The sequence below is a fragment of the Leptodactylus fuscus genome, chromosome 3 (assembly GCF_031893055.1).
Source record: "Leptodactylus fuscus isolate aLepFus1 chromosome 3, aLepFus1.hap2, whole genome shotgun sequence".
NCBI classification, from domain to species: Eukaryota; Metazoa; Chordata; class Amphibia; order Anura; family Leptodactylidae; genus Leptodactylus; species Leptodactylus fuscus.
In genome coordinates, this window is record NC_134267.1 from 27,996,338 (window position 1) to 28,021,594 (window position 25,257).

Genomic DNA, 25,257 nt, shown 5'->3' on the forward strand with positions numbered 1-25,257 from the left:
AGGATGAGACTTGTAGTTCTCTGACACTTTGTAAACTGAAGTTGTCAGCTACGATGGGAAGCGTTGCAAAGATACGGGCTCAGGAAGATCAGCCATCCCAATGCTTAAGGGTCTGGAAGGTGGAGACAGTCAGCAAGGGGGACTGGGTGCTGGGGGGTGGAGACAAGGAGGCAATTGCACGACCCTCTTGGACACTTTGTTGTTTTCCATGTCCTGATTTTTGATTTTTTTTTTTTTTCCTCTTTTTGTTTTCTGTAAAGATTTCCAGAAGAAGCAGCCAGACGAAGACTCCGCCCCCAGCACAAGCAGCAGCCAATCAGATCTATTCCCCAGCGAGATAAACAGCGACAACGGAAATACCTCTATACCCACGCAGAGCAGTAGTCCCAGCCAGCCGCTCTCGACAGACCTGAATGTAGCTTCTCCCAGCGAAGAGGAATGTAAGGAGCCATTGTTATAGTCATGGTCTGCTTACCATGTGCTTCATATCTTACGCTCTAGTCACACCCAGAGCTGCATTCACACTGCTGCCCCCTACTGGATTATCTGTGCCATGAAAGCTTAGCTGTGCTTAGATGTAACAGGTAGTCTTAAGTTTTCAAAATGTCTCCCACAAAAAACTCTGCAGCGTGCTGCTCTACCGTGCAGACACAGATGGAGCTTTGGATGTGACTGGAGTATAAGTAGAGCTTCAGGGTGACGGTCAGGTTAAGTGGATGTCCAGTGATGGATAAGCCTCGTTGTCCTCCCCGCACATTTCTGTGCAGCAGGGGAAGCGACACGATTTTTCACAGGATAATTATGTAACAGATGGATAATGAGTGGCGCACAATTCATCCTGCAGAGTACAGGGAGCGCTGCTCTGAGGAGCCACAGCTGCACCAGATCATGTCTGCTCTACCTGAGGGTGTAGTATTCACACAGTCACGTCTATACATTGCACACACAGTATATGTGTATATATGTCTATCCAAGCAGCAGGGCCAACCCCAGTCATCAGTGGCAGCCTTCTAGAGGAGTGCAGCAAGCAGCCGTACCAGCCCCAGTCATCAGTGGCAGCCTTCTAGAGGAGTGCAGGCAGCAGCGCCAGCTCCAGTCATCAGTGGCAGCCTTCGAGAGAAATGCAAGCAGCGGCGCCAGCCCCAGTCATCAGTGGCAGCCTTCTAGAGAAATGCAGGCAGCAGTACCAGCCCCAGTCATCAGTCTCAGCCTTCTAGAGGAGTGCAGTCAGCAGCACCAGTCATCAGTGGCAGCCTTCTAGAGGAGTGCAAGCAGCAGTACCAGCACCAGTCATCAGTGGCAGCCTTCTAGAGGAGTGCAAGCAGCAGTACCAGCACCAATCATCAGTGGCAGCCTTCTAGAGGAGTGCAGGCAGCAGCACCAGCCCCAGTCATCAGTGGCAGCCTTCTAGAGAAATGCAGGCAGCAGTACCAGCACCAGTCATCAGTGGTAGCCTTCTAGAAGAGTGCAGGCAGCAGCACCAGCTCCAGTCATCAATCTCAGCCTTCTAGAGGAGTGCAGGCAGCAGCACCAGTCATCAGTGGCAGCCTTCTAGAGGAGTGCAGGCAGCAGCACCAGCTCCAGTCATCAGTGGCATCCTTCTAGAAGAGTGCAGCAAGCAGCAGCGCCAACCCCAGTCATCAGTGGCAGCCTTCTAGAGGAGTGCAGGCAGCAGTGGCAGCCTTCTAGAAGAGTGCAGCAAGCAGCAGCGCCAACCCCAGTCATCAGTGGCAGCCTTCTAGAGAAATGCAGGCAGCAGTACCAGCACCAGTCATCAGTGGTAGCCTTCTAGAAGAGTGCAGGCAGCAGCACCAGCTCCAGTCATCAATCTCAGCCTTCTAGAGGAGTGCAGGCAGCAGCACCAGTCATCATTGGCAGCCTTCTAGAGGAGTGCAGGCAGCAGCACCAGCTCCAGTCATCAATCTCAGCCTTCTAGAGGAGTGCAGGCAGCAGCACCAGTCATCATTGGCAGCCTTCTAGAAGAGTGCAGGCAGCAGCACCAGCTCCAGTCATCAATCTCAGCCTTCTAGAGGAGTGCAGGCAGCAGCACCAGTCATCATTGGCAGCCTTCTAGAGGAGTGCAGGCAGCAGCACCAGCTCCAGTCATCAGTGGCAGCCTTCAAGAGGCGTGCAAGCAGCAGCGCCAGCACCAGTCATCAGTGGTAGCTTTCTATAGGAGTGCAGGCAGCAGCGCCAGCTCCAGTCATCAGTGGCAGCCTTCTAGAGGAGTGCAGGCATCAGTGCCACCCTCAGTCACCAGTGGCAGCCTTCTAGAGGAGTGCAGGCAGCAGCACCAGCTCCAGTCATCAGTGGCATCCTTCTAGAAGAGTGCAGCAAGCAGCAGCGCCAACCCCAGTCATCAGTGGCAGCCTTCTAGAGGAGTGCAGGCAGCAGTGCCAGCCCCAGTCATCAGTGGCAGCCTTCTAGAGGAGTGCAGGCAGCAGTACCAGCCCCAGTCATCAGTGGCAGCCTTCTAGAGAAATGCAGGCAGCAGTACCAGCACCAGTCATCAGTGGCAGCCTTCTAGAGGAGTGCAGGCATCAGTGCCAGCCCCAGTCATCAGTGCCAGCCTTCTAGAGGTGTTCAGGCAGCAGTACCAGCACCAGTCATCAGTGGCAGCCTTCTAGAGGAGTGCAGGCATCAGTGCCAGCCCCAGTCATCAGTGCCAGCCTTCTAGAGGTGTTCAGGCAGCAGTACCAGCACCAGTCATCAGTGGCAGCCTTCTAGAGGAGTGCAGGCATCAGTGCCAGCCCCAGTCATCAGTGCCAGCCTTCTAGAGGTGTTCAGGCAGCAGTACCAGCACCAGTCATCAGTGGCAGCCTTCTAGAGGAGTGCAGGCATCAGTGCCAGCCCCAGTCATCAGTGCCAGCCTTCTAGAGGTGTTCAGGCAGCAGTACCAGCCCCAGTCATCAGTGGCAGCCTTCTAGAGGTGTTCAGGCAGCAGTACCAGCACCAGTCATCAGTGGCAGCCTTCTAGAGGAGTGCAGGCATCAGTGCCAGCCCCAGTCATCAGTGCCAGCCTTCTAGAGGTGTTCAAGCAGCAGTGCCAGCTCCATTCATCAGTGGCAGCCTTCTAGAGGTGTTCAGGCAGCAGTACCAGCACCAGTCATCAGTGGCAGCCTTCTAGAGGTGTTCAGGCAGCAGTACCAGCACCAGTCATCAGTGGCAGCCTTCTAGAGGAGTGCAGGCATCAGTGCCAGCCCCAGTCATCAGTGTCAGCCTTCTAGAGGTGTTCAGGCAGCAGTGCCAGCTCCATTCATCAGTGGCAGCCTTCTAGAGAAATGCAAGCAGCAGTGCCAGCCTCAGTCATCATTGTCAGCCTTCTAGAAGAACCAGCAGGATATGGACCAACCCGATATGAAATAAGGTCGAGGGACAGCGCTGACCCAAACGCATTCAAAAATTCTCCTTTATTGATAGTAAGACATGGCACGTGCCATGTCTTACTATAAGTAAAGATGAATTTCTGAATCCGTTTGTGTCAGCGCTGTCCCTCGACCTTATTTCATATCGGGTTGGTCCATAATGTGCTGGTTCATATCACGTTCTCGAAACGTACCCTTGGCTGCTGCCCAGCACTCGGTTAAATCCTGCTCAGGATTCACTTGTGCCAAAAGCCATATTGGGTTGTTGTGACTCCCTCACAACCCAGCCAGGTGAGCAGGCATTTGTCTCTTTTTGCACCTTCATCCATTTGCTTAGTGATAATACACAAGGATCAGCTCGGTATCTCTTTTTACTTTCAGCCTTCTAGAGGAGTGCAGGCAGCAGCGCCAGGCCCAGTCATCAGTGTCAGCCTTCTAGAGGAGTGCAGGCAGCAGCGCCAGGCCCAGTCATCAGTGTCAGCCTTCTAGAGGAGTGCAGGCAGCAGCGCCAGGCCCAGTCATCAGTGTCAGCCTTCTAGAGGAGTGCAGGCAGCAGCGCCAGGCCCAGTCATCAGTGGCAGCCTTCTAGAGGAGTGCAGCGAGCAGTGCCAGGCCCAGTCATCAGTGTCAGCCTTCTAGAAGAGTCCAGGCAGCAGCGCCAGGCCCAGTCATCAGTGGCAGCCTTCTAGAGGAGTGCAGGCAGCAGCGCCAGGCCCAGTCATCAGTGTCAGCCTTCTAGAGGAGTGCAGGGAGCAGCGCCAGGCCCAGTCATCAGTGTCCGCCTTCTAGAGGAGTGCAGCGAGCAGTGCCAGGCCCAGTCATCAGTGTCAGCCTACTAGAGGAGTGCAGGGAGCAGCGCCAGGCCCAGTCATCAGTGTTGGCCTTCTAGAGGAGTGCAGTCAGCAGCGCCAGGCCCAGTCATCAGTGTCAGCCTGCCAGTTGAGTCCAATCAATGGCAGCCACATGTCTGTGCCCCTACACGTTTGGCAAGTACCTTTGTATAAGTGCTGCTAATCCAGCTATTAGTGCCATAGTGATAATGATAACCAACGATAACCACAGACAATTTACTATTAATCTATCGATTTGCGCATTCTGTCTCATGAGTTGAATGTCAGGATGGCAGTGAGGACTGACACACAAGTAGGTCAGTATGAAAGAAGTATGTTTGAGGAAACTGGGGTGACAACCAGTTCATAACCATGGTATTGGATGCCGTTGGCGGTTGTCAACCCACATCAATTACCACTATACGAAACCTGAAAACAGCCATATAAAGCATTCCCTGACTGAATAAATAAATCAGCCTGGATGGAAAGGTGTGAAAACGTTTGCGTTGTGGTCTAATCAGCCGTGATCCTTCTCTCTGGGGAATAGTCCCATCTCTGCACAACTACATTAATATCCGGACCCTCACGGTGCACTAAATGTAATAGGAATATGAGGAATCTTCTGGGAATCTTCATTCCCCAGAGGATGGGGCAGATATATGTATAGTCTGACACCGACTTTAATCCTGGAAGGATTCAGAAGACTCGGGATCTGTGAGGCTCTCTGCGCCTTGTAATAATGGGGGAGGGGGACAGACACATTTAATGTGAAAAAGGTAAATCATTAACACGCCGGCGATGATGATGTTGATAATAGCAGAAATCTGACAACCTGTTTGGGAAGGGGTAATGCATCAGTAATTAGCCCCCGGCGCCCGTAGCCTGGAATTAATGAGCTACTGTTATGTAAATGTCATGTTAATTAAGAGAAGTCTGAGCGGCCAATAAATCTGCAGGAAGAGACGCCGCTATCTGATGAACGTCCTCACCTAATGCAGCGCACACAACGTACCCCAGGACCAGCCCCGATCCCAGCCCAACCATTGACAAATCCATTTTTCTTAAGTGATCTCATTAGTTGAGGAAACAGACGCCTGGAAACGCCAAGTGCCCGATATGTACTGCCGCCAGCAATAGGTTCTGTGAGGACAGAGAGGAGCGAGACCGGACCTTCAATCACTGATACACTGAAACAAGAGAAATAAGCCAGACTTATAAAGAGAGATTGCAGAGTGACTGAAGCAAAACGGGCTAAAATGATGCCGTAACTAGGTATAGTACAGAATAACATGTATGTGAAGTATATAACCTATGTACGCGATACTATGAAAATGTCCTGAACACAGTTGTACCCTCCTATGTTCAAGAATATAACTACTATAATACTTCTCGTATGTACAAGAATATAACTACTGTAATATTACTCCTATGTACAAGAATATAACTACTATAATACTACCTCCTATGTACAAGAATATAACTACTATAATACTACCCCCTATGTACAGGAAAATAACTACTATAATACTACTCCTATGTACAAGAATATAACTACTATAATACTGCTCCTATGTACAAGAATATAACTACTATAATACTGCTCCTATGTACAAGAATATAACTACTATAATACTGCTCCTATGTACAAGAATATAACTACTATAATACTGCTCCTATGTACAAGAATATAACTACTATAATACTACTCCTATGTACAAGAATATAACTACTATAATACTGCTCCTATGTACAAGAATATAACTACTATAATACTACCTCCTATGTACAAGAATATAACTACTATAATACTACTATGTACAAGAATATAACTACTATAATACTACCTCATATGTACAAGAATATAACTACTATAATACTACTCCTATGTACAAGAATATAACTACTATAATACTACTCCTATGTACAAGAATATAACTACTATAATACTACCTCCTATGTACAAGAATATAACTACTATAATACTACTCCTATGTACAAGAATATAACTACTATAATACTACTCCTATGTACAAGAATATAACTAATATAATACTACTCCTATGTACAAGAATATAACTACTATAATACTACTCCTATGTACAAGAATATAACTACTATAATACTACCTCCTATGTACAAGAATATAACTACTATAATACTACCTCCTATGTACAAGAATATAACTACTATAAAACTACTCCTATATACAAGAATATATCTACTATAATACTACTCCTATGTACAAGGATATAGCTAGTATAATACTGCCTGTATGTACAAGTATATAGCTAGTATAATACTGCCCTCTATGGACTAGTACTTCAGCATGTTGGGTAATGATTTCTGCCTGGAGTTTCTCTGTATTTTGGAGCCTTCTCTGTGCCGCTATTATAAAGCTCAGGTGATGTTGTTCAGAACTTTCCTTCTCCTCGGCTTTCTGGAGACTCTTCATTGTTCTCTCGCCGGTCGTGTCATTTACATGCAGCACCATGATCCTCCCAGCTCTCGTGTTTTTGCAGTCAGTTTCTGGACTCGGTCTCCATACAGATGTTTGTATAATCTGCTTCATCTGTGGGTACATTGTATAATGTGAAACACTTTGGCAGCACGTTTTCAGTTCCTTGTTACCGGTATTAACACCCGGTTTGCGGTAGTATTTTTGGCTTTTTTTCTGGCGAAGCTCATTCACCTCTAGGTGAGACTTTTTGCTTTCCTGTCAATCTAACAAGTATATTTATTGGTTCTTCCTGCTGGTTCTGTTTTCTCTGTCACTAGCAATATTGACTATACTGATTTCCCACCATGTACCATCAGGAGGGTCCGGGGTGTTAATAGCCCTAAATCCTTTTCTACAAGACTTCTTTATGAAGAGGTGGGAGACGACATGTTGTTCCTACTCGTGTTTCTTGTAATGTTCCAGCTGAAGGTCATGGTTCTTGCTGATTTTGCCGGCAGTGAAAGAGTCTGTCTTGTGCCGACGTTGTTAAACAACAGCTTTAATTTGTCTCCCTGTTTGAGATGCCGTCCAATTATCAAAGCTGCAGCACAGAAGCCGTTACCGGGGCTATCCATTTATCTTAACCCATCTGCAGTAAAGGGAAAAAAAAAAAAAATCTGCGCTTCACGGTTATGCAGTGAATACATTGAATTGGCCCGTTGGCTTAACAAGATCTCCTGAGAGCGTCTACGTGACGAGGGAGCGATGGACGAGTTGGATGTAGGCCAGCATTGATTTGCAGACCAGCTTAAAAATACTGCTATGGAGAGGGGGGGGGGGGAGAAATCCAACCAACAAAAACTCCCCGAATCTCCGGAGGATTCAGTTTTGTAGACCTTTTTTTTTTCTCCCCCCGTAAGCTTTTATCACCATTCTGTCCTGTAAATTCTCCGTCCCACCACAATCGGCACGCAAAGACTCGATGAACCTTTCATCTCTCCGTCATTGGATGGTAATAAACAAATTGGTCTGACTATATCATTTGTAGCGCGTCGCACATTAGAAGTGACAGGATGTTATTTGTGGCATGGGCTTCTTACTTAGGAGAGACGTTTCTGTGATCTATGGACCATCTCAATGTCAGGATGGAAGGAGATATTGGAGCACTAATGTGAAGCAGGGACGAAAAACAGGTGTTAAATCACAGAAGAGCTCGTAGGAACAGTCTCTTGGCCACAGTCTCTTCATGTGACGTACTGGCTGGGGAGATCAGATGTCTGTAGGGCGATCTTCCATCTGACTGTCTGGTTCGTACAGAAGTCTTTTTGCTGTAAAACAAGAGACAGGGCTATAAAATGAACATTTCACAATTTCACTGGTCTCTTATCCAAATAAGTAAGAAACCATATACTTTTGCAGTAGTCTGTAGACCCGGAACGGCGGTGGTCTAGCTATAGATCTGGAACAGCGGTGGTCTAACCTGTAGACCCGGAATGGCGGTGGCCTAGCCCGTAGACCCAGTGTGGTGGGGTGTGGCAGTCTCTGGTCCTATATTATAATCTGGCATGTGGAGCTGTCCGTGGTCCTGCACAACATATTGTTAGACACTAACAATACAGTAGAAATTGTTGTATCTGGTACTGAACTGAGGATCAAGCTTTTTGTGGTCCTGCATCTGTTACAGAGCTCTCTACTGACCCATCATACCGGATGCAGAGCTCTCTACTGACCCATCGTACCGGATGCAGAGCTCTCTACTGACCCATCGTACCGGATGCAGAGCTCTCTACTGACTCATTGTACCGGATACAGAGCTCTCTACTGACTCATTGTACCGGATACAGACCTCTCTACTGACCCATCGTACCGGATACAGACCTCTCTACTGACCCATCGTACCGGATACAGACCTCTCTACTGACCCATCGTACCGGATACAGACCTCTCTACTGACCCATCTTACCAGATGCAGAGCTCTCTACTGACCCATCGTACCGGATGCAGAGCTCTCTACTGACCCATCGTACCAGATGCAGAGCTCTCTACTGACCCATTGTACCGGATACAGACCTCTCTACTGACCCATCGTACCGGATGCAGAGCACTCTACTGACCCATCTTACCAGATGCAGAGCTCTCTACTGACCCATCATACCAGATGCAGAGCTCTCTACTGACCCATCGTACCGGATAGACCTCTCTACTGACCCATCGTACCGAATACAGAGCTCTCTACTGACCCATCGTACTGGATGCAGACCTCTCTACTGACCTATCATACCAGATGCAGAGCTCTCTACTGACCCATCCTTCCAGATGCAGAGCTCTCTACTGACCCATCGTACCGGATGCAGAGCACTCTACTGACCCATCTTACCAGATGCAGAGCTCTCTACTGACCCATCATACCAGATGCAGAGCTCTCTACTGACCCATCGTACCGGATAGACCTCTCTACTGACCCATCGTACCGAATACAGAGCTCTCTACTGACCCATCGTACCGAATACAGAGCTCTCTACTGACCCATCGTACTGGATGCAGACCTCTCTACTGACCTATCATACCAGATGCAGAGCTCTCTACTGACCCATCCTTCCAGATGCAGAGCTCTCTACTGACCCATCATACCAGATGCAGAGCTCTCTACTGACCCATCCTTCCAGATGCAGAGCTCTCTACGGACCCATCATACCGGGTGCAGAGCTCTACTGACCCATTGTACCGGACACAGACCTCTCTACTGACCCATTGTACCGGACACAGACCTCTCTACTGACCCATATTACCAAATACAGACCTCTCTACTGACCCATCGTACCGGATGCAGAGCTCTCTATTGACCCATCGTACCCGATACAGAGCTCTCTACTGACCCATCGTACCGGATGCAGAGCTCTCTACTGATCCATCGTACCAGTTGCAGACCTCTCTACTGACCCATCATACCGGATACAAAGCTCTCTACAGACCCCTTGTACTGGATGCAGAGCTCTCTACTGACCCATATTACCAAATACAGAGCTCTCTACTGATCCATTGTACCAGTTGCAGACCTCTCTACTGACCCATCTTACCAGATGCAGACCTCTCTACTGACCCATCATACCAGATGCAGAGCTCTCTACTGACCCATCGTACCGGATAGACCTCTCTACTGACCCATCGTACCGAATACAGAGCTCTCTACTGACCCATCGTACTGGATGCAGACCTCTCTACTGACCTATCATACCAGATGCAGAGCTCTCTACTGACCCATCCTTCCAGATGCAGAGCTCTCTACTGACCCATCGTACCGGATGCAGAGCACTCTACTGACCCATCTTACCAGATGCAGAGCTCTCTACTGACCCATCATACCAGATGCAGAGCTCTCTACTGACCCATCGTACCGGATAGACCTCTCTACTGACCCATCGTACCGAATACAGAGCTCTCTACTGACCCATCGTACCGAATACAGAGCTCTCTACTGACCCATCGTACTGGATGCAGACCTCTCTACTGACCTATCATACCAGATGCAGAGCTCTCTACTGACCCATCCTTCCAGATGCAGAGCTCTCTACTGACCCATCATACCAGATGCAGAGCTCTCTACTGACCCATCCTTCCAGATGCAGAGCTCTCTACGGACCCATCATACCGGGTGCAGAGCTCTACTGACCCATTGTACCGGACACAGACCTCTCTACTGACCCATTGTACCGGACACAGACCTCTCTACTGACCCATATTACCAAATACAGACCTCTCTACTGACCCATCGTACCGGATGCAGAGCTCTCTATTGACCCATCGTACCCGATACAGAGCTCTCTACTGACCCATCGTACCGGATGCAGAGCTCTCTACTGATCCATCGTACCAGTTGCAGACCTCTCTACTGACCCATCATACCGGATACAAAGCTCTCTACAGACCCCTTGTACTGGATGCAGAGCTCTCTACTGACCCATATTACCAAATACAGAGCTCTCTACTGATCCATTGTACCAGTTGCAGACCTCTCTACTGACCCATCTTACCAGATGCAGACCTCTCTACTGACCCATCATACCAGATGCAGAGCTCTCTACTGACCCATCATACCGGGTGCAGAGCTCTACTGACCCATTGTACCGGACACAGACCTCTCTACTGACCCATTGTACCGGACACAGACCTCTCTACTGACCCATATTACCAAATACAGACCTCTCTACTGACCCATCGTACCGGATGCAGAGCTCTCTATTGACCCATCGTACCCGATACAGAGCTCTCTACTGACCCATCGTACCGGATGCAGAGCTCTCTACTGATCCATCGTACCAGTTGCAGACCTCTCTACTGACCCATCATACCGGATACAAAGCTCTCTACAGACCCCTTGTACTGGATGCAGAGCTCTCTACTGACCCATATTACCAAATACAGAGCTCTCTACTGATCCATTGTACCAGTTGCAGACCTCTCTACTGACCCATCTTACCAGATGCAGAGCTCTCTACTGACCCATCATACCAGATGCAGAGCTCTCTACTGACCTCTCGTACTGGATACAGAGCTCTCTACTGACGAAACAAATAATTGTGGAGTAGATCGGTTGTTCACTAGGTCACACCTACATGAGAAGCAAATAAATGGGGTTAGAGGAGAAGCACCGCATGCAACATGTTTTGGGAAAGAGATCTTTTTTTTTTTTTTTTTTTTTTAATGTAGATTGTGAGCCCCACATAGAGTTCACAATGTACATTTTTTCCTATCAGTATGTCTTTTTTTTTTTTTTTTTTTTGGAATATGGGATGGAAATCCATGCAAACACGGGGAGAACATACAAACTCCTTGCAGATGTTTTTTTGCCCTTGACGGGATTTGAACACCAGGACTCCAGCGCTGCAAGGCTTCAGTGCTAACCACTGAGCCACCGTGTGGCCCCGAGATCTTTTTTTATCAAGTGTACAGTGGAGTGTATATCACCTGTGACAGCACCAAGCTATAACCGCACCCCGTGTCTAAGACTGCTGCAACCATGGGAGGCCCAAACTGATAAAATTATCTGTAAAGTCATCAATAATAACAACCATGTGCACCCAGTATACATAAGATTATATTATGGGATATATAATTGGAATAAGTTAATAAGGTGTCTGTAGATCGGGAAATCCTTTGTGTTTCAGTACTAACTGATGACTGTATCAGATACATAAAGAGCTCTAGACCGCCTGGTCCGACATAATACGGAGTTCTAGACTGCGTAGTCAGACAGGTGGAGCTGTCCATGGTCCTGGATGTAATATGGAGCTCTAGACTGCCTAGTCCAACAGGTGGAGCTGTTCATGGTCCTGGATGTAATACAGCGCTCTAGACTGCCTGGTCCGACCGGCGGAGCTGTCCATGGTTCTGGATCTAATACGGAGCTTTTGACTACCTGGTCTGTTAGGTGGCGCTGTCTTTGATCCTGAATGTAATACGGAGCTCTAGACTGCCTGGTCCGACAGGTGGAGCTGTCCATGGTCCTGGATCTAATACAGAGCTCTAGACTACCTGGTCCATTAGCTGGAGCTGTCCATGGTCCTGGATGTAATACGGAGCTCTAGACTGCCTGGTTCAACAGACCGAGCTCTACTTGGTTAAATTCAGTATCTTGCACCAATGATCCTAAACTTGTACTAATAAAACTACAACTCCTATCATGTTCCTCTGCTGATCCCAAGGTGCAGGCTCTCTGTCTGAAAGCCCTATGCTTTATTGTCTTAGGACCGGTGCTCCCTATGGCCTTAGCCTAAAAGCCACCGACTTTACCAGTGGAGACCAGTACACTTCCCTGTCCTTACACAATGGACCATGTGAGAGTGAGCCAGAATAGCCAGGCGTTGTAGTGCACGAGTTCAGAGACTCTCATCGCCTCTTAGAGATTGCAGACAGAAGGATAGAGAAGCCTAACGGATATAAACCGGAGACCAATGATGGATAATATGGCTGACTCTGATAAAGACTGGACCCCAAGCAGCAGAGCTGACGAAGACCTGGCCCCGACGCTCTATACTCAGTGCCTTGTCTCAGATCACTGCTACACCGTATCGCTGCTGTGCACGGCCATATTCTCCAGAGGACAAGGCCATCAAAAGCCTCCATTAATTGGACTCTTCATCCCTGTACGGCCCCATTAATTAGAGCATAAAATGGCCGCGTCCCAGAGGCTGGGCTGGAGTGATGGAGGGATCCAGGTAGGTTCATCTGTAGGGAGGGCCGAGCAAGTCTCCCAGCGTGAGCGCTAATGATGAAGAGCGTCAGCGCCCCCCGCCAGAAATAGAGCGCACTATCTCTCCCGCTGCTTCATTAGGCAATTTGCATTACAAATCTGGCATTTCTCTCATTTCAGGAACATTGGAGACCTGATAATCCTCTAGATTATTTAACGGCCGGCTCCGCTCCGACAACTCGCGCGGCGGTGGCTTCACTTTCTTCTACTTTTTATCTCTCAGTTGCTTTCAAATACATTTACTGTGCATGAAATGAGGGAAGCGCTGAACTTCACGGATGATTCTCACGGCTTTTTATAGATGTCTTCCTATAGAAAGGTTATTACATAGAAGACGGCTCTCATGTCCGCGGCTTCTGAACTACACGATAATGGCTACAGAGTTGGGCAGTGCTCTGTGAGAACATTCTGAGCTTTATGTCTAAACTGAATTCTAATGTGAACTATTGACTGTCAGAAGGAAGAACTCCGAATAAGGTTCACGGAAGTGCACGAAAGGTTGTTCATAGCCGCAGTGTAAAGTATAGGGAAGGTGCACAGCGGGCTCACACCTTACATAGCGGTCATCAGGGCGCTCATGTAGCCACCGGCTATTCCTCCTGTCTTCTCCACACATATACCCTTGACAAACAAGCATGTGTGTTATAGAGAGAGGTCATTAACGTCTGTCCCCATCCCTATAGGCCCCTCTGTCTGTATCCCTCTTCCTCTTGGCCCTTCTGACTGTATCCCCCTCCCTTTGGGCCCTCTGACTGTATCCCCCTTCCTCCGGGCCCCTCTGACTTTATCCCTCTCCCTCTAGACCCCTCTGAGGTGTCCCCTCTCCCTCTGGGGTGTCCCCCTTCCCTTCCGGACCCTCTGAGCTGTAGCTTTACTCAAAGTATGAGTCAGGACACAGCAGCAGCACCCTGAGCCTCTGCTATAAAGTTGCTTTGTGACTACCTCAGACTACAATATACAAAGCAGCTAAGATGACTGCCATTCCCCTGCCCTCCAGCTGGGGGTGATGTGTCTGAGGGCAGTGTTATTTTAGGCCATTGCTATTTCAGCCCCTTTCTCTTTTGGCTCTAACATGCGGTCCTGTGTTTTCTTTCAGGTGGGCCCTGCACAGATACAGCTCACGTCTCTCTAACCACACCAACCAAAAGATCCTGTGACACAGGTAAGAGCGCAGCTCTGGGGGTGAATACATTTCCTGAGCTCATTGGTTTTTGCTCAGAGAACTGAACGCTCTGTTTACAAGAATCTTTCGTATTGTCATTGGGGACAGAATCCTGCACCGCGCCGCGTCCCCTGCATTATATATAACTGGTGCTGTCACGTTCACCGGCCCCTTCCCAAACGCAGCGCTGCTTCTAAAGTGAATTCTGCTCCCCAAGGCAGAGTGAGAATTGGAACAAGTACAGACAGAAACCAGCGTAAAATGTGACAGATCCAGGAGAAACCTCCACATCTCCGGACCCGCAATGTGTAATGTAGAAGAGGAGTCTTCGGTACAAGCTGAGGAATGGATATACATTACCTGCAGTCCTATGTAAAGTGAGATATAACACAGTGATAATAGATAATGTAGTAATGTCACCTGCAGTCCTATGTAACACCACAGATAACACAGTGATAACTCTCTGAGTACAGATAATGTAGTACATGTCACCTGCAGTCCTATGTAACACCACAGATAACACAGTGATAACTCTCTGAGTACAGGTAATGTAGTACATGTCACCGGCAGTCCTATGTAACACTACAGATAACACAGTGATAACTCTATGAGTACAGATAATGTAGTACATGTCACCTGCAGTCCTATGTAACACCACAGATAACACAGTGATAACTCTCTGAGTACAGATAATGTAGTACATGTCACCTGCAGTCCTATGTAACACTACAGATAACACAGTGATAACTCTCTGAGTACAGGTAATGTAGTAGATGTCACCGGCAGTCCTATGTAACACCACAGATAACACGGTGATAACTCTCTGAGTACAGGTAATGTAGTAGATGTCACCGGCAGTCCTATGTAACACCACAGATAACACAGTGATAACTCTCTGAGTACAGATAATGTAGTAGATGTCACCTGCAGTCCTATGTAACACCACAGATAACACAGTGATAACTCTCTGAGTACAGGTAATGTAGTAGATGTCACCGGCAGTCCTATGTAACACCACAGATAACATGGTGATAACTCTCTGAGTACAGGTAATGTAGTGATGTCACCTGTAGTCCTATGTAACACCACAGATAACACAGTGATAACTCTCTGAGTACAGATAATGTAGTAGATGTCACCTGCAGTCCTATGTAACACCACAGATAACACAGTGATACCTCTCTGAGTACAGGTAATGTAGTAGATGTCACCTGCAGTCCTATGTAACACCACATATAACACAGTGATACCTCTCTGAGTACAGGTAATGTAGTAGATGTCACCGGCAGTCCTATGTAACACCACAGATAACACAGTGATAACTCTCTGAGTACAGGTAATGTAGTAGATGTCACCGGCAGTCCTATGTAACACCACAGATAACACAGTGATAACTCTCTGAGTACAGATAATGTAGTACATGTCACCTGCAGTCCTATGTAACACCACAGATAACACGGTGATAACTCTCTGAGTACAGGTAATGTAGTAGATGTCACCGGCAGTCCTATGTAACACCACAGATAACACGGTGATAACTCTCTGAGTACAGGTAATGTAGTAGATGTCACCTGCAGTCCTATGTAACACCACAGATAACCCAGTGATAACTCTCTGAGTACAGGTAATGTAGTAGATGTCACCGGCAGTCCTATGTAACACCACAGATAACACGGTGATAACTCTCTGAGTACAGGTAATGTAGTAGATGTCACCGGCAGTCCTATGTAACACCACAGATAACACGGTGATAACTCTCTGAGTACAGGTAATGTAGTAGATGTCACCTGCAGTCCTATGTAACACCACAGATAACACAGTGATAACTCTCTGAGTACAGGTAATGTAGTACATGTCACCTGCAGTCCTATGTAACACTAAAGATAACACAGTGATAACTCTCTGAGTACAGGTAATGTAGTAGATGTCACCGGCAGTCCTATGTAACATCACAGATAACACAGTGATAACTCTCTGAGTACAGGTAATGTAATAGATGTCACCGGCAGTCCTATGTAACACCACAGATCGCCCCTCTTCCTTATGGTCCCCTACACCAGTAATACACATCTTTGGGCTCAGGGTTGGGTCTTTAGGGGTTAACCCTCCGGGCTGATAGTAAATATAAGTTATTGCTCCATAGACAGGCAGCGGAGCGGATCGGGCAGCAGCTGAAGCATGGCGGCCTTAATACCTCTCATCAGCAGTTGTTAGTGGGGTACAGGGAGGGGGGCTTGTGCTGATCTTGCTGGGCCGCACAGATGACAGCGCTCTTGGATAGGGTGATCTATGCTGATGAGATTTTAGAGCCTCATCTCGCAGTATTATCCTCCTCATCCTGCGCCATTCATTCGAGCCGACAGCTGCTTCTTCCTGCCAGAAAACTGTGTGTGATCGGGGAGATACATCTGCATTACACGGGCGAGAGAAATGCCGGGAGCCAGAGAGCCTGCCGGGGATCGGGACCGCGGAACCTAAATCATCAGTAATGAGCCTATGGATGTCTATAGGAGGGTCTATAGAAGAGGCCTCTGTATAGTGTATCTATATGGCACTAGAGCTAGACTGTATGGATGTGTATAGGTGGGTGCATAGAAGAGGCCTCTGTATAATGTGCCTGGGGCTGGACCGTCTTTACAATACCTCTCTGTATATGGCAGGAGAGATTCCAGCCTATACATCTATATCTAGGCCTACATTGTCTATAGGTTCCCCTGTGTCTATACCTCTATATCTAGGCCTTCAATGGTCTACATTGTCTATAGGTTTGTGTGTGTCTCTACTTATACATGCCTTACATTGCCTATAGGTTCTCGTGTCTATACTTTTACATATAGGCTTTCCGTAGTTCCCGTTGACCCTCTCTATGGAGTGGATCCATACAGTATGACGTATACACAGGGAGATTTCCTGGTACATATGAGATGTGCAGCACAGTATGGCGGTCTCATACACACGCTGCAGCCTAGTGAGTGTTCTTACACGCGGTTCTCCTGAACTCCAGTATAGACTGCGTGTGTCACGTCTCACGCCGTGCAGTCAGTAGGGTCGCTCAGCCCCACATCCACGTGTTAGATGGGATCGCCACCATGCCTTGGATTATACGGAGGTTACTGAACTTTCATTGACTCCGGTTAGTTGGCGTCTTGGCGGTAAATGATCCTCCGCTCTAGAGCCATCACATCCCGCCGAGCTGCTCCGGGATCCCATCGCTCTGACCTCCGAGAAGCTCTTTAATCCCCGGGGAGAAAATCACTAATTACTTGCAAATCATCTTCCCACTTGTGAGGCGCAGAGATGTGCGAGCTGTAACCAGCGGGGAGGTGCGAGGCGGAGGAGGCTCCGCAGCACAACACTTGTCAGGAGGGATCTGCGGCCTTGTTAGAGAGGCCGAGACCCCCGCACCGCAGGGAACGTCAGATTAATGGACTGGCAGGAAGTGACCGCAGGGTGAGATTTATGTTCCACTGCGCTGCTCTCCCGCCCCTCGGGGTACAGTCACACACAGCAGATAAATAGAGCTGTGCAACCTAAACCCTGCCCCACCACCGTGCAATACAGTGTGACTAGGGCTCTCACCCAGCTTTCCCAGTCTACTGAGTGGATAGATATGCAGCAGTGCAATGTAGCTGTAGAAAAGCTGGGTGACCAAGTGTCAGGTGATAAATTCTCCCTCAGAGTACATGACAGAGTATACGCTGGGTCCGGCCGCAGCAGCATCGCAGCCTCAGTGCATGATCTCCGCACACCGCCATGTCGGTAACATGCTGACCCTGCGAAGTCCACAAGAAATCTACAAAATGTGAACAGGATTAAACATCAGCGCAAAGTGTGAATATAAACTGCATGCACAGTGTCATAGATATTGTAATACAGCCTATCCATATACTAGAGATCAGCGGTGATGTCACTGAGAATACAGCCTATCCATATACTAGAGATCAGCGGTGACATCACTGAGAATACAGCCTATCCATATACTAGAGATCAGCGGTGACATCACTGAGAATACAGCCTATCTATATACTAGAGATCAGCGGTGACATCACTGAGAATACAGCCTATCCATATACTAGAGCTCAGCGGTGACATCACTGAGAATACAGCCTATCCATATACTAGAGATCAGCGGTGACATCACTGAGAATACAGCCTATCCATATACTAGAGATCAGCGGTGACATCACTGAGAATACAGCCTATCCCTATACTAGAGATCAGCGGTGACATCACTGAGAATACAGCCTATCCATATACTAGAGATCAGCGGTGACATCACTGAGAATACAGCCTATCCCTATACTAGAGATCAGCGGTGACATCACTGAGAATACAGCCTATCCATATACTAGAGATCAGCGGTGACATCACTGAGAATACAGCCTATCCATATACTAGAGATCAGCGGTGACATCACTGAGAATACAGCCTATCCATATACTAGAGATCAGCGGTGACATCACTGAGAATACAGCCTATCCATATACTAGAGATCAGCGGTGACATCACTGAGGATACAGCCTATCCATATACTAGAGATCAGCGGTGACATCACTGAGAATACAGCCTATCCATATACTAGAGATCAGCGGTGACATCACTGAGGATACAGCCTATCCCTATACTAGAGATCAGCGGTGACATCACTGAGAATACAGCCTATCCATATACTAGAGATCAGCGGTGACATCACTGAGAATACAGCCTATCTATATACTAGAGATCAGCGGTGACATCACTGAGAATACAGCCTATCCATATACTAGAGATCAGCGGTGACGTCACTGAGAATACAGCCTATCCATATACTAGAGATCAGCGGTGACATCACTGAGAATACAGCCTATCCATATACTAGAGATCAGCGGTGACATCACTGAGAATACAGCCTATCCCTATACTAGAGATCAGCGGTGACATCACTGAGAATACAGCCTATCCATATACTAGAGATCAGCGGTGACATCACTGAGAATACAGCCTATCCCTATACTAGAGATCAGCGGTGACATCACTGAGAATACAGCCTATCCATATACTAGAGATCAGCGGTGACATCACTGAGAATACAGCCTATCCATATACTAGAGATCAGCGGTGACATCACTGAGAATACAGCCTATCCATATACTAGAGATCAGCGGTGACATCACTGAGGATACAGCCTATCCATATACTAGAGATCAGCGGTGACATCACTGAGGATACAGCCTATCCATATACTAGAGATCAGCGGTGACATCACTGAGAATACAGCCTATCCATATACTAGAGATCAGCGGTGACATCACTGAGGATACAGCCTATCCCTATACTAGAGATCAGCGGTGACATCACTGAGAATACAGCCTATCCATATACTAGAGATCAGCGGTGACATCACTGAGAATACAGCCTATCTATATACTAGAGATCAGCGGTGACATCACTGAGAATACAGCCTATCCATATACTAGAGATCAGTGGTGACATCACTGAGAATACAGCCTATCCATATACTAGAGATCAGCGGTGACATCACTAAGAATACAGCCTATCCATATACTAGAGATCAGCGGTGACATCACTGAGAATACAGCCTATCTATATACTAGAGATCAGCGGTGACATCACTGAGAATACAGCCTATCTATATACTAGAGATCAGCGGTGACATCACTGAGAATACAGCCTATCCATATACTAGAGATCAGCGGTGACGTCACAATATTTTCCAGTTGCCCCTCTTGTTCCCTACAGTTGCCCCTGCTGATGATGAGTTGGGGTTATTCTTTGCCGTCTATTTCTGCCCTCTTGTTATCTGCCTGTCGTTGTCTAATCCGTGCGCTGATTAATGTGACGACTTGAGGTTTTAATGAAGTTCTTGTCCCTGCCAGACTGGACGTCGCCTGTCACCCCCAGTATATAGCACACAGTATATAACACGCAGTATATAGCACACAGTATATAACACGCAGTCTATAGCACACAGTATGTAGCGCACATTATATAGAATGCACAGTATATATAACGCACAGTATGTAGCGCAGTATATATAACACGCAGTCTGTAGTATATAGTGTATACCTCTCCCATGGGACAGGATTTCTGGGCCGTTGATTGTCATTTCAATCACTTGAGCCGGTTATTAGCACATATATAATCCGCTCGCTATGGCGGGGCTGATACAAGACGTCGCCCATTGATCGCCTGCCAGGCGTGTTTAATGAATCTCAAACTTGTGAGCATTAAAGTTCCCAATAAATGAGCGGAGGCGAAAATGTGGAGGAGGCGGCAGAATGATGGCTGGAGCCCGTAGTATTACATATTTGCATCTCCTCCTCTATTCATTACCCTAAGGTCACTGCGCTCCCCACCCCCCAATATCGCCACCACCCCCACTAATCCCGGCTCCTGGTTATATTTAGTAATAGCTCGTCCTGATCTCCGCTGAGGGTTTGTTACTGTTGTATCCGCACCACACTGTATGAGCTGCACACATCAGCCACAGCCGTCTCTGACTGTTTGCTACAGTGTGTCAGTCTGGAGTCCTGGAGGTTTAGGTGTAATAGCACCTGAATGTGAACGTATACAGATGTGTGAGAGGAGCCGCTTATAAAGCCAGGATTAGTGTTATTGTGTATGTGTCTATGTCTGGCCCCCCCAGTGGTTGTTCTGTGTACTGCATTCAGTCCAGGGTTTAGTGATATTCTATATGTGTCTATGTCTGGCCCTCCAGTGGATGTTCTGTGTATGAGAATATGCAAATCTGTCTCCCTAGATGTAAACAGGGAGACAGTGCCTCTGTTATGCTGCCCTCTATAGGGAAGCACCCTGAACATCATGCCCAGGGTTTAGTGATATTCTATATGTATCTGTGTCTGGCCCCCCAGTGGTTGTTCTGTGTACTGCATTCAGTCCAGGGTTTAGTGATATTGTGTATGTGTCTATGTCTGGCCCTCTAGTGGTTGTTCTGTGTACTGCATTCAGTCCAGGGTTTAGTGATATTGTGTATGTGTCTATGTCTGGCCCCCCAGTGGTTGTTCTGTGTACTGCATTCTGTCCAGGGTTTAGTGATATTGTGTATGTGTCTATGTCTGGCCCCCCAGTGGTTGTTCTGTGTACTGCATTCAGTCCAGGGTTTAGTGATATTGTGTATGTGTCTATGTCTGGCCCCCCAGTGGTTGTTCTGTGTACTGCATTCTGTCCAGGGTTTAGTGATATTGTGTATGTGTCTATGTCTGGCCCCCCAGTGGTTGTTCTGTGTACTGCATTCAGTCCAGGGTTTAGTGATATTGTGTATGTGTCTATGTCTGGCCCCCCAGTGGTTGTTCTGTGTACTGCATTCTGTCCAGGGTTTAGTGATATTGTGCATGTGTCTATGTCTGGCCCCCCAGTGGTTGTTCTGTGTACTGCATTCAGTCCAGGGTTTAGTGATATTGTGTATGTATCTATGTCTGGCCCTCTAGTGGTTGTTCTGTGTACTGCATTCTGTCCAGGGTTTAGTGATATTGTGCATGTGTCTATGTCTGGCCCCCCAGTGGTTGTTCTGTGTACTGCATTCAGTCCAGGGTTTAGTGATATTGTGTATGTGTCTATGTCTGGACCCCCAGTGGTTGTTCTGTGTACTGTATTCTGTCCAGGGTTTTGTTAACATATGTAGAACTTGTATTGAATAGATTTCATCAGAATTTGGCACCCACGTTTCGGCAATCTGTAGATGTTGTTCTAGTGTTTGTGGCCACTATTTTAGCTTCCAACTAGCCCTGAGACTAAGAGATGGCCCAAGCATGGACACTGTGCGCTGGAGGAATCTTCCTTGTGAGCCAGACCTGTAGCACTCAGGGCCACGTACATACTGGAATCATTGCTATCAATGGCGGCAGGATCGTCACCGCTCTAAGGACGGGCGCCGCAGCCCTTAGGATTAACATTGACATGTGAGACAGAGACCCTGCATGTACCCCGGGCCAGGACTCCTGAACTATACCATCCTTGGAGTCGCAAATATGAGGAGGGGTGTAATAAAAAATTACAGGTGTTCACCTAGCTTGTAGGTCGGGGTACGCAGGTCATGATAGGAGTTGTAGTTTTGCAACAGGTTGGAGCTGACAGTCCTATATGTGGCTCCTATAGCGCCGTCCTCGTACCCCCCCCACACACACACACACACGCCTTCCTCCTTATCTTTGGCTCTCTTCTCCACTCAGTGACAGGTCTGATCTCCAAGGCCTCAGCCCCACTGAGACACCCCCATAACTTCATCTATATCCAGCCAGGAGGTCAGTGACATCCACAGTCTGAACGTCTGATCATCTGGCTCCTCGCTGCTCCCGATGTGCCGGATTATAAGTTTTTGTTCACACTTTCTTTGGCATTATGCCTTTTTGTTTTTTTTGCCCAAGTCTTTTGTCACAAATTTCCTCCGACTTGTTATTCAGCATTCTGGACCAGTTCCCACACACGAGGCGGCGATCCCATTGGAGAGCGAGGAAACACGCAGGTCCGAAGACAAACAAACTCAGCGGTGGCGGCAAAATCGGCAGGAGAACTGGAAAGGACAGAAATAAAGCCATGAATTAGTGATGAGACAAGTCACCGGCCGGGCACAGAACACACTGGTGTAGATATAAATCCTGCCATCCATGAAGACGGCGATAAATATCGCGCTTTCTTGGGTGAATTGTGGAGCTCGAGTATTGATCGTAGTGTCGGCGCCATCATCGCGTTCTCGGGTTATTCCATCTTGAGCGTTCATTTTACATGGCCCTTGGCGGCACGAGCTCCTGTCGGGATGTGGCGGAACTACGGCGATTCCTCCTTCATCCACTGCCAGAAATCACGTGTTTATTTAGATCCTAATGGCCGATGTTTACGTCGCGTGTATTCGGTGCGTCCATGTCCGCATGATCCGGAGATCCAGGGAGGCGTCTTTACACGGAGAGCCTCAGATTTGTGATATAAGAAGCCTGGTGGAAGATTGAGATCTGGAGATTAGATGGGAGTTGCAGTTAATAGGGGATGTTTGTGATCCCATAGACGTATATGATGGACGTCCTACAATGTGGGTGAGTTCTGGAGGTAGGACTGGGATGATGGGAGTGATGGTTGATGATGAGAGCGGATCTTGTTAGGGCCCGGAGCCCCCGCTCACCCTCTCTCGATGTGACGGCCGAGTACAGACACATTGTATTTTTCTGAGAAAACCTAATTAGATTCGTTTAGAGGTCAGCGGGCTCTTGACTCGCCATCGAAGCATCTCGAGCGCTTCCTCTTCACATGTCTCATCCTGCTAATGAGTCTGCTCTGAATACTGATGTCCTGATTTACCAGGTAGCCGCGACGATCAAGACGCCGACTCGTTAATCACCAACGACTGGTTACCCAGGATCCGCCACCCCGGGGGGCCAGAGGGTCTTCCTCCTCCTTCCCCCCCAGCACTAAACGTCCTCTGTGTATTACTAGTCACGATGCTGGATCATGGAGGGTTAAACGTTTGTCAGATCGAGGGTCGGGCTTTCATGTGGTAGAAATACTCCGCAACGTCCGTTCTGCAAATTTTTCCTAAAATTAAAAAAAAAAAAAAAAAAAAAGTGATTTGTGAGGATTGTATCCGGGCCCTGTGACTGTGTGCGGGACCCCACCCTGGTTTGTAGCCTTGCAAGACATCGTCCACCGACCCTGCACAATCCTAATATCCTTATATAATGAGCCCTCCAAACTACCCAGGAGCTTCAAGAAGAGGAAGAAGATAAAAGTTCTTGAAAGCTTTCTAGATCTCCATGGAAAAGAAGGCCATTACTTCCCAATGGAAAAGACCCCGAGGGGCCGACTGCCAAGATGACCTACAAGACATAGGAAAACTGATCTGGATCCTGGTCAACCGGGACATAAAGAGACCCTGGACAGATTTCCATTCAATGACAGCAAGCAGAGAATTCGAGGACAGGCCCATGTAGGGGTGAGGGGGTGGCTCAGATCTCCCCTATCCCAGTGAATGGTATGACCCTACCCCAGATTACCGCCCTCTGCAGGTACAGTCCTAGGGTCTAAGGGCACAATGAAGGGGCTCAGGCTTCTGGGAAAGCTGTGTGCTGGACTTTGCCATTGCTATATGATGATTCACTCTACACCTGCTGAGATAATGAATTGTGCGCAGCCCCCCCCCGACGCCGTCAGCGCGGCTCGTAGGTGACAATCGCACGGCGCTGCTCAAAGCAGCCACAACGATCTTATGTTTTACAAATCAGAAATAAAAATAGTATTAACCCCCCGGCGTCCTCTGTAACCGGCAGCGTCTTCATACGAAACGTCGTTCTGCTTGATGGTGAGAGGAATAGCCTGGCGCCGGAGGCGTGGGCGTATCGGCGCGGTGGCACGCCTGGGCTCCGGGGTACGTGGATTTACATTTATATTGTTCCTCAGACACACAGGAGTGTGCAGCATATCAGACAATCTCCCCGCACTTTCATCCTCGCCGCAGACGGCGCTGCACACTGGGCTTTGTTCTCGGAGATGGCAGAACCTTTGCTGGCAGTAGCGTCGTCTGATGACTGACACGACGCCGGCATGTAAAGCGAGAGAACGGAGGAGCCATAAATAAGAGGCAGAGACACCGGTATTAAGGAAATCACCCCCAGTCCTCCCAGTACATCATACCGCCAGTCATATGGCTCTATACACATGGGTGTCAGCTAATATGGCAGCCGTTATGGATGACCGCTGGCACCCAGCTTTCCTAGAATCTCAGATCTGAAATAGTCATACTTCACCAACAACATTGTACTTGTCATTAGAGCTCTGGGAAAGCTGAGTTACCTCCACTAACATCCAGCTCTCCCCAGAACCAGATACAATCCACATGTCCTGTATTCAAAGGGAGGCCAAGAAGGTCATTAGATGGGGATTCTGTAGTGGATTCCTCGGATGGCTCCAAGTTTTGACATCGGCGCCATCTCTCCTGTGTAAGTGACATCTCAGCTAATCACAAAGTAGCAAGTGACTGAGCACAGAGGAATGAGCGGCTGTCAGGTGGCGGCTGTTCTGGAGCCTGAATGTGACTATCGCTAATATCAACGTAAAAAACATTCGGGTCATGATCAACCTAATGCATCAGATACGGGCACTGAGGGCACTAATCCACCTCCATACAGTATTCAGTGTATGATCACCCCCATCCTCCTCCTCCTGTGTACAGTATTCAGTGTATGATCACCCCCATCCTCCTCCTCCGT

At 48.0% G+C, this 25,257-nt stretch overlaps 1 protein-coding gene across 1 annotated transcript in view; it reads left to right on the forward strand.

Annotated features, from left to right (window-relative positions):
• Window positions 1-25,257, forward strand: part of ZFAND3 (zinc finger AN1-type containing 3) — a 106,297-nt gene that overhangs the window by 67,574 nt on the left and 13,466 nt on the right. The window contains exons 3-4 of the mRNA XM_075267356.1: window positions 261-440; window positions 13,979-14,044. Of these exons, the coding sequence (XP_075123457.1) occupies window positions 261-440; window positions 13,979-14,044 (246 nt within the window). The remainder of the gene's footprint in view (window positions 1-260; window positions 441-13,978; window positions 14,045-25,257) is intronic.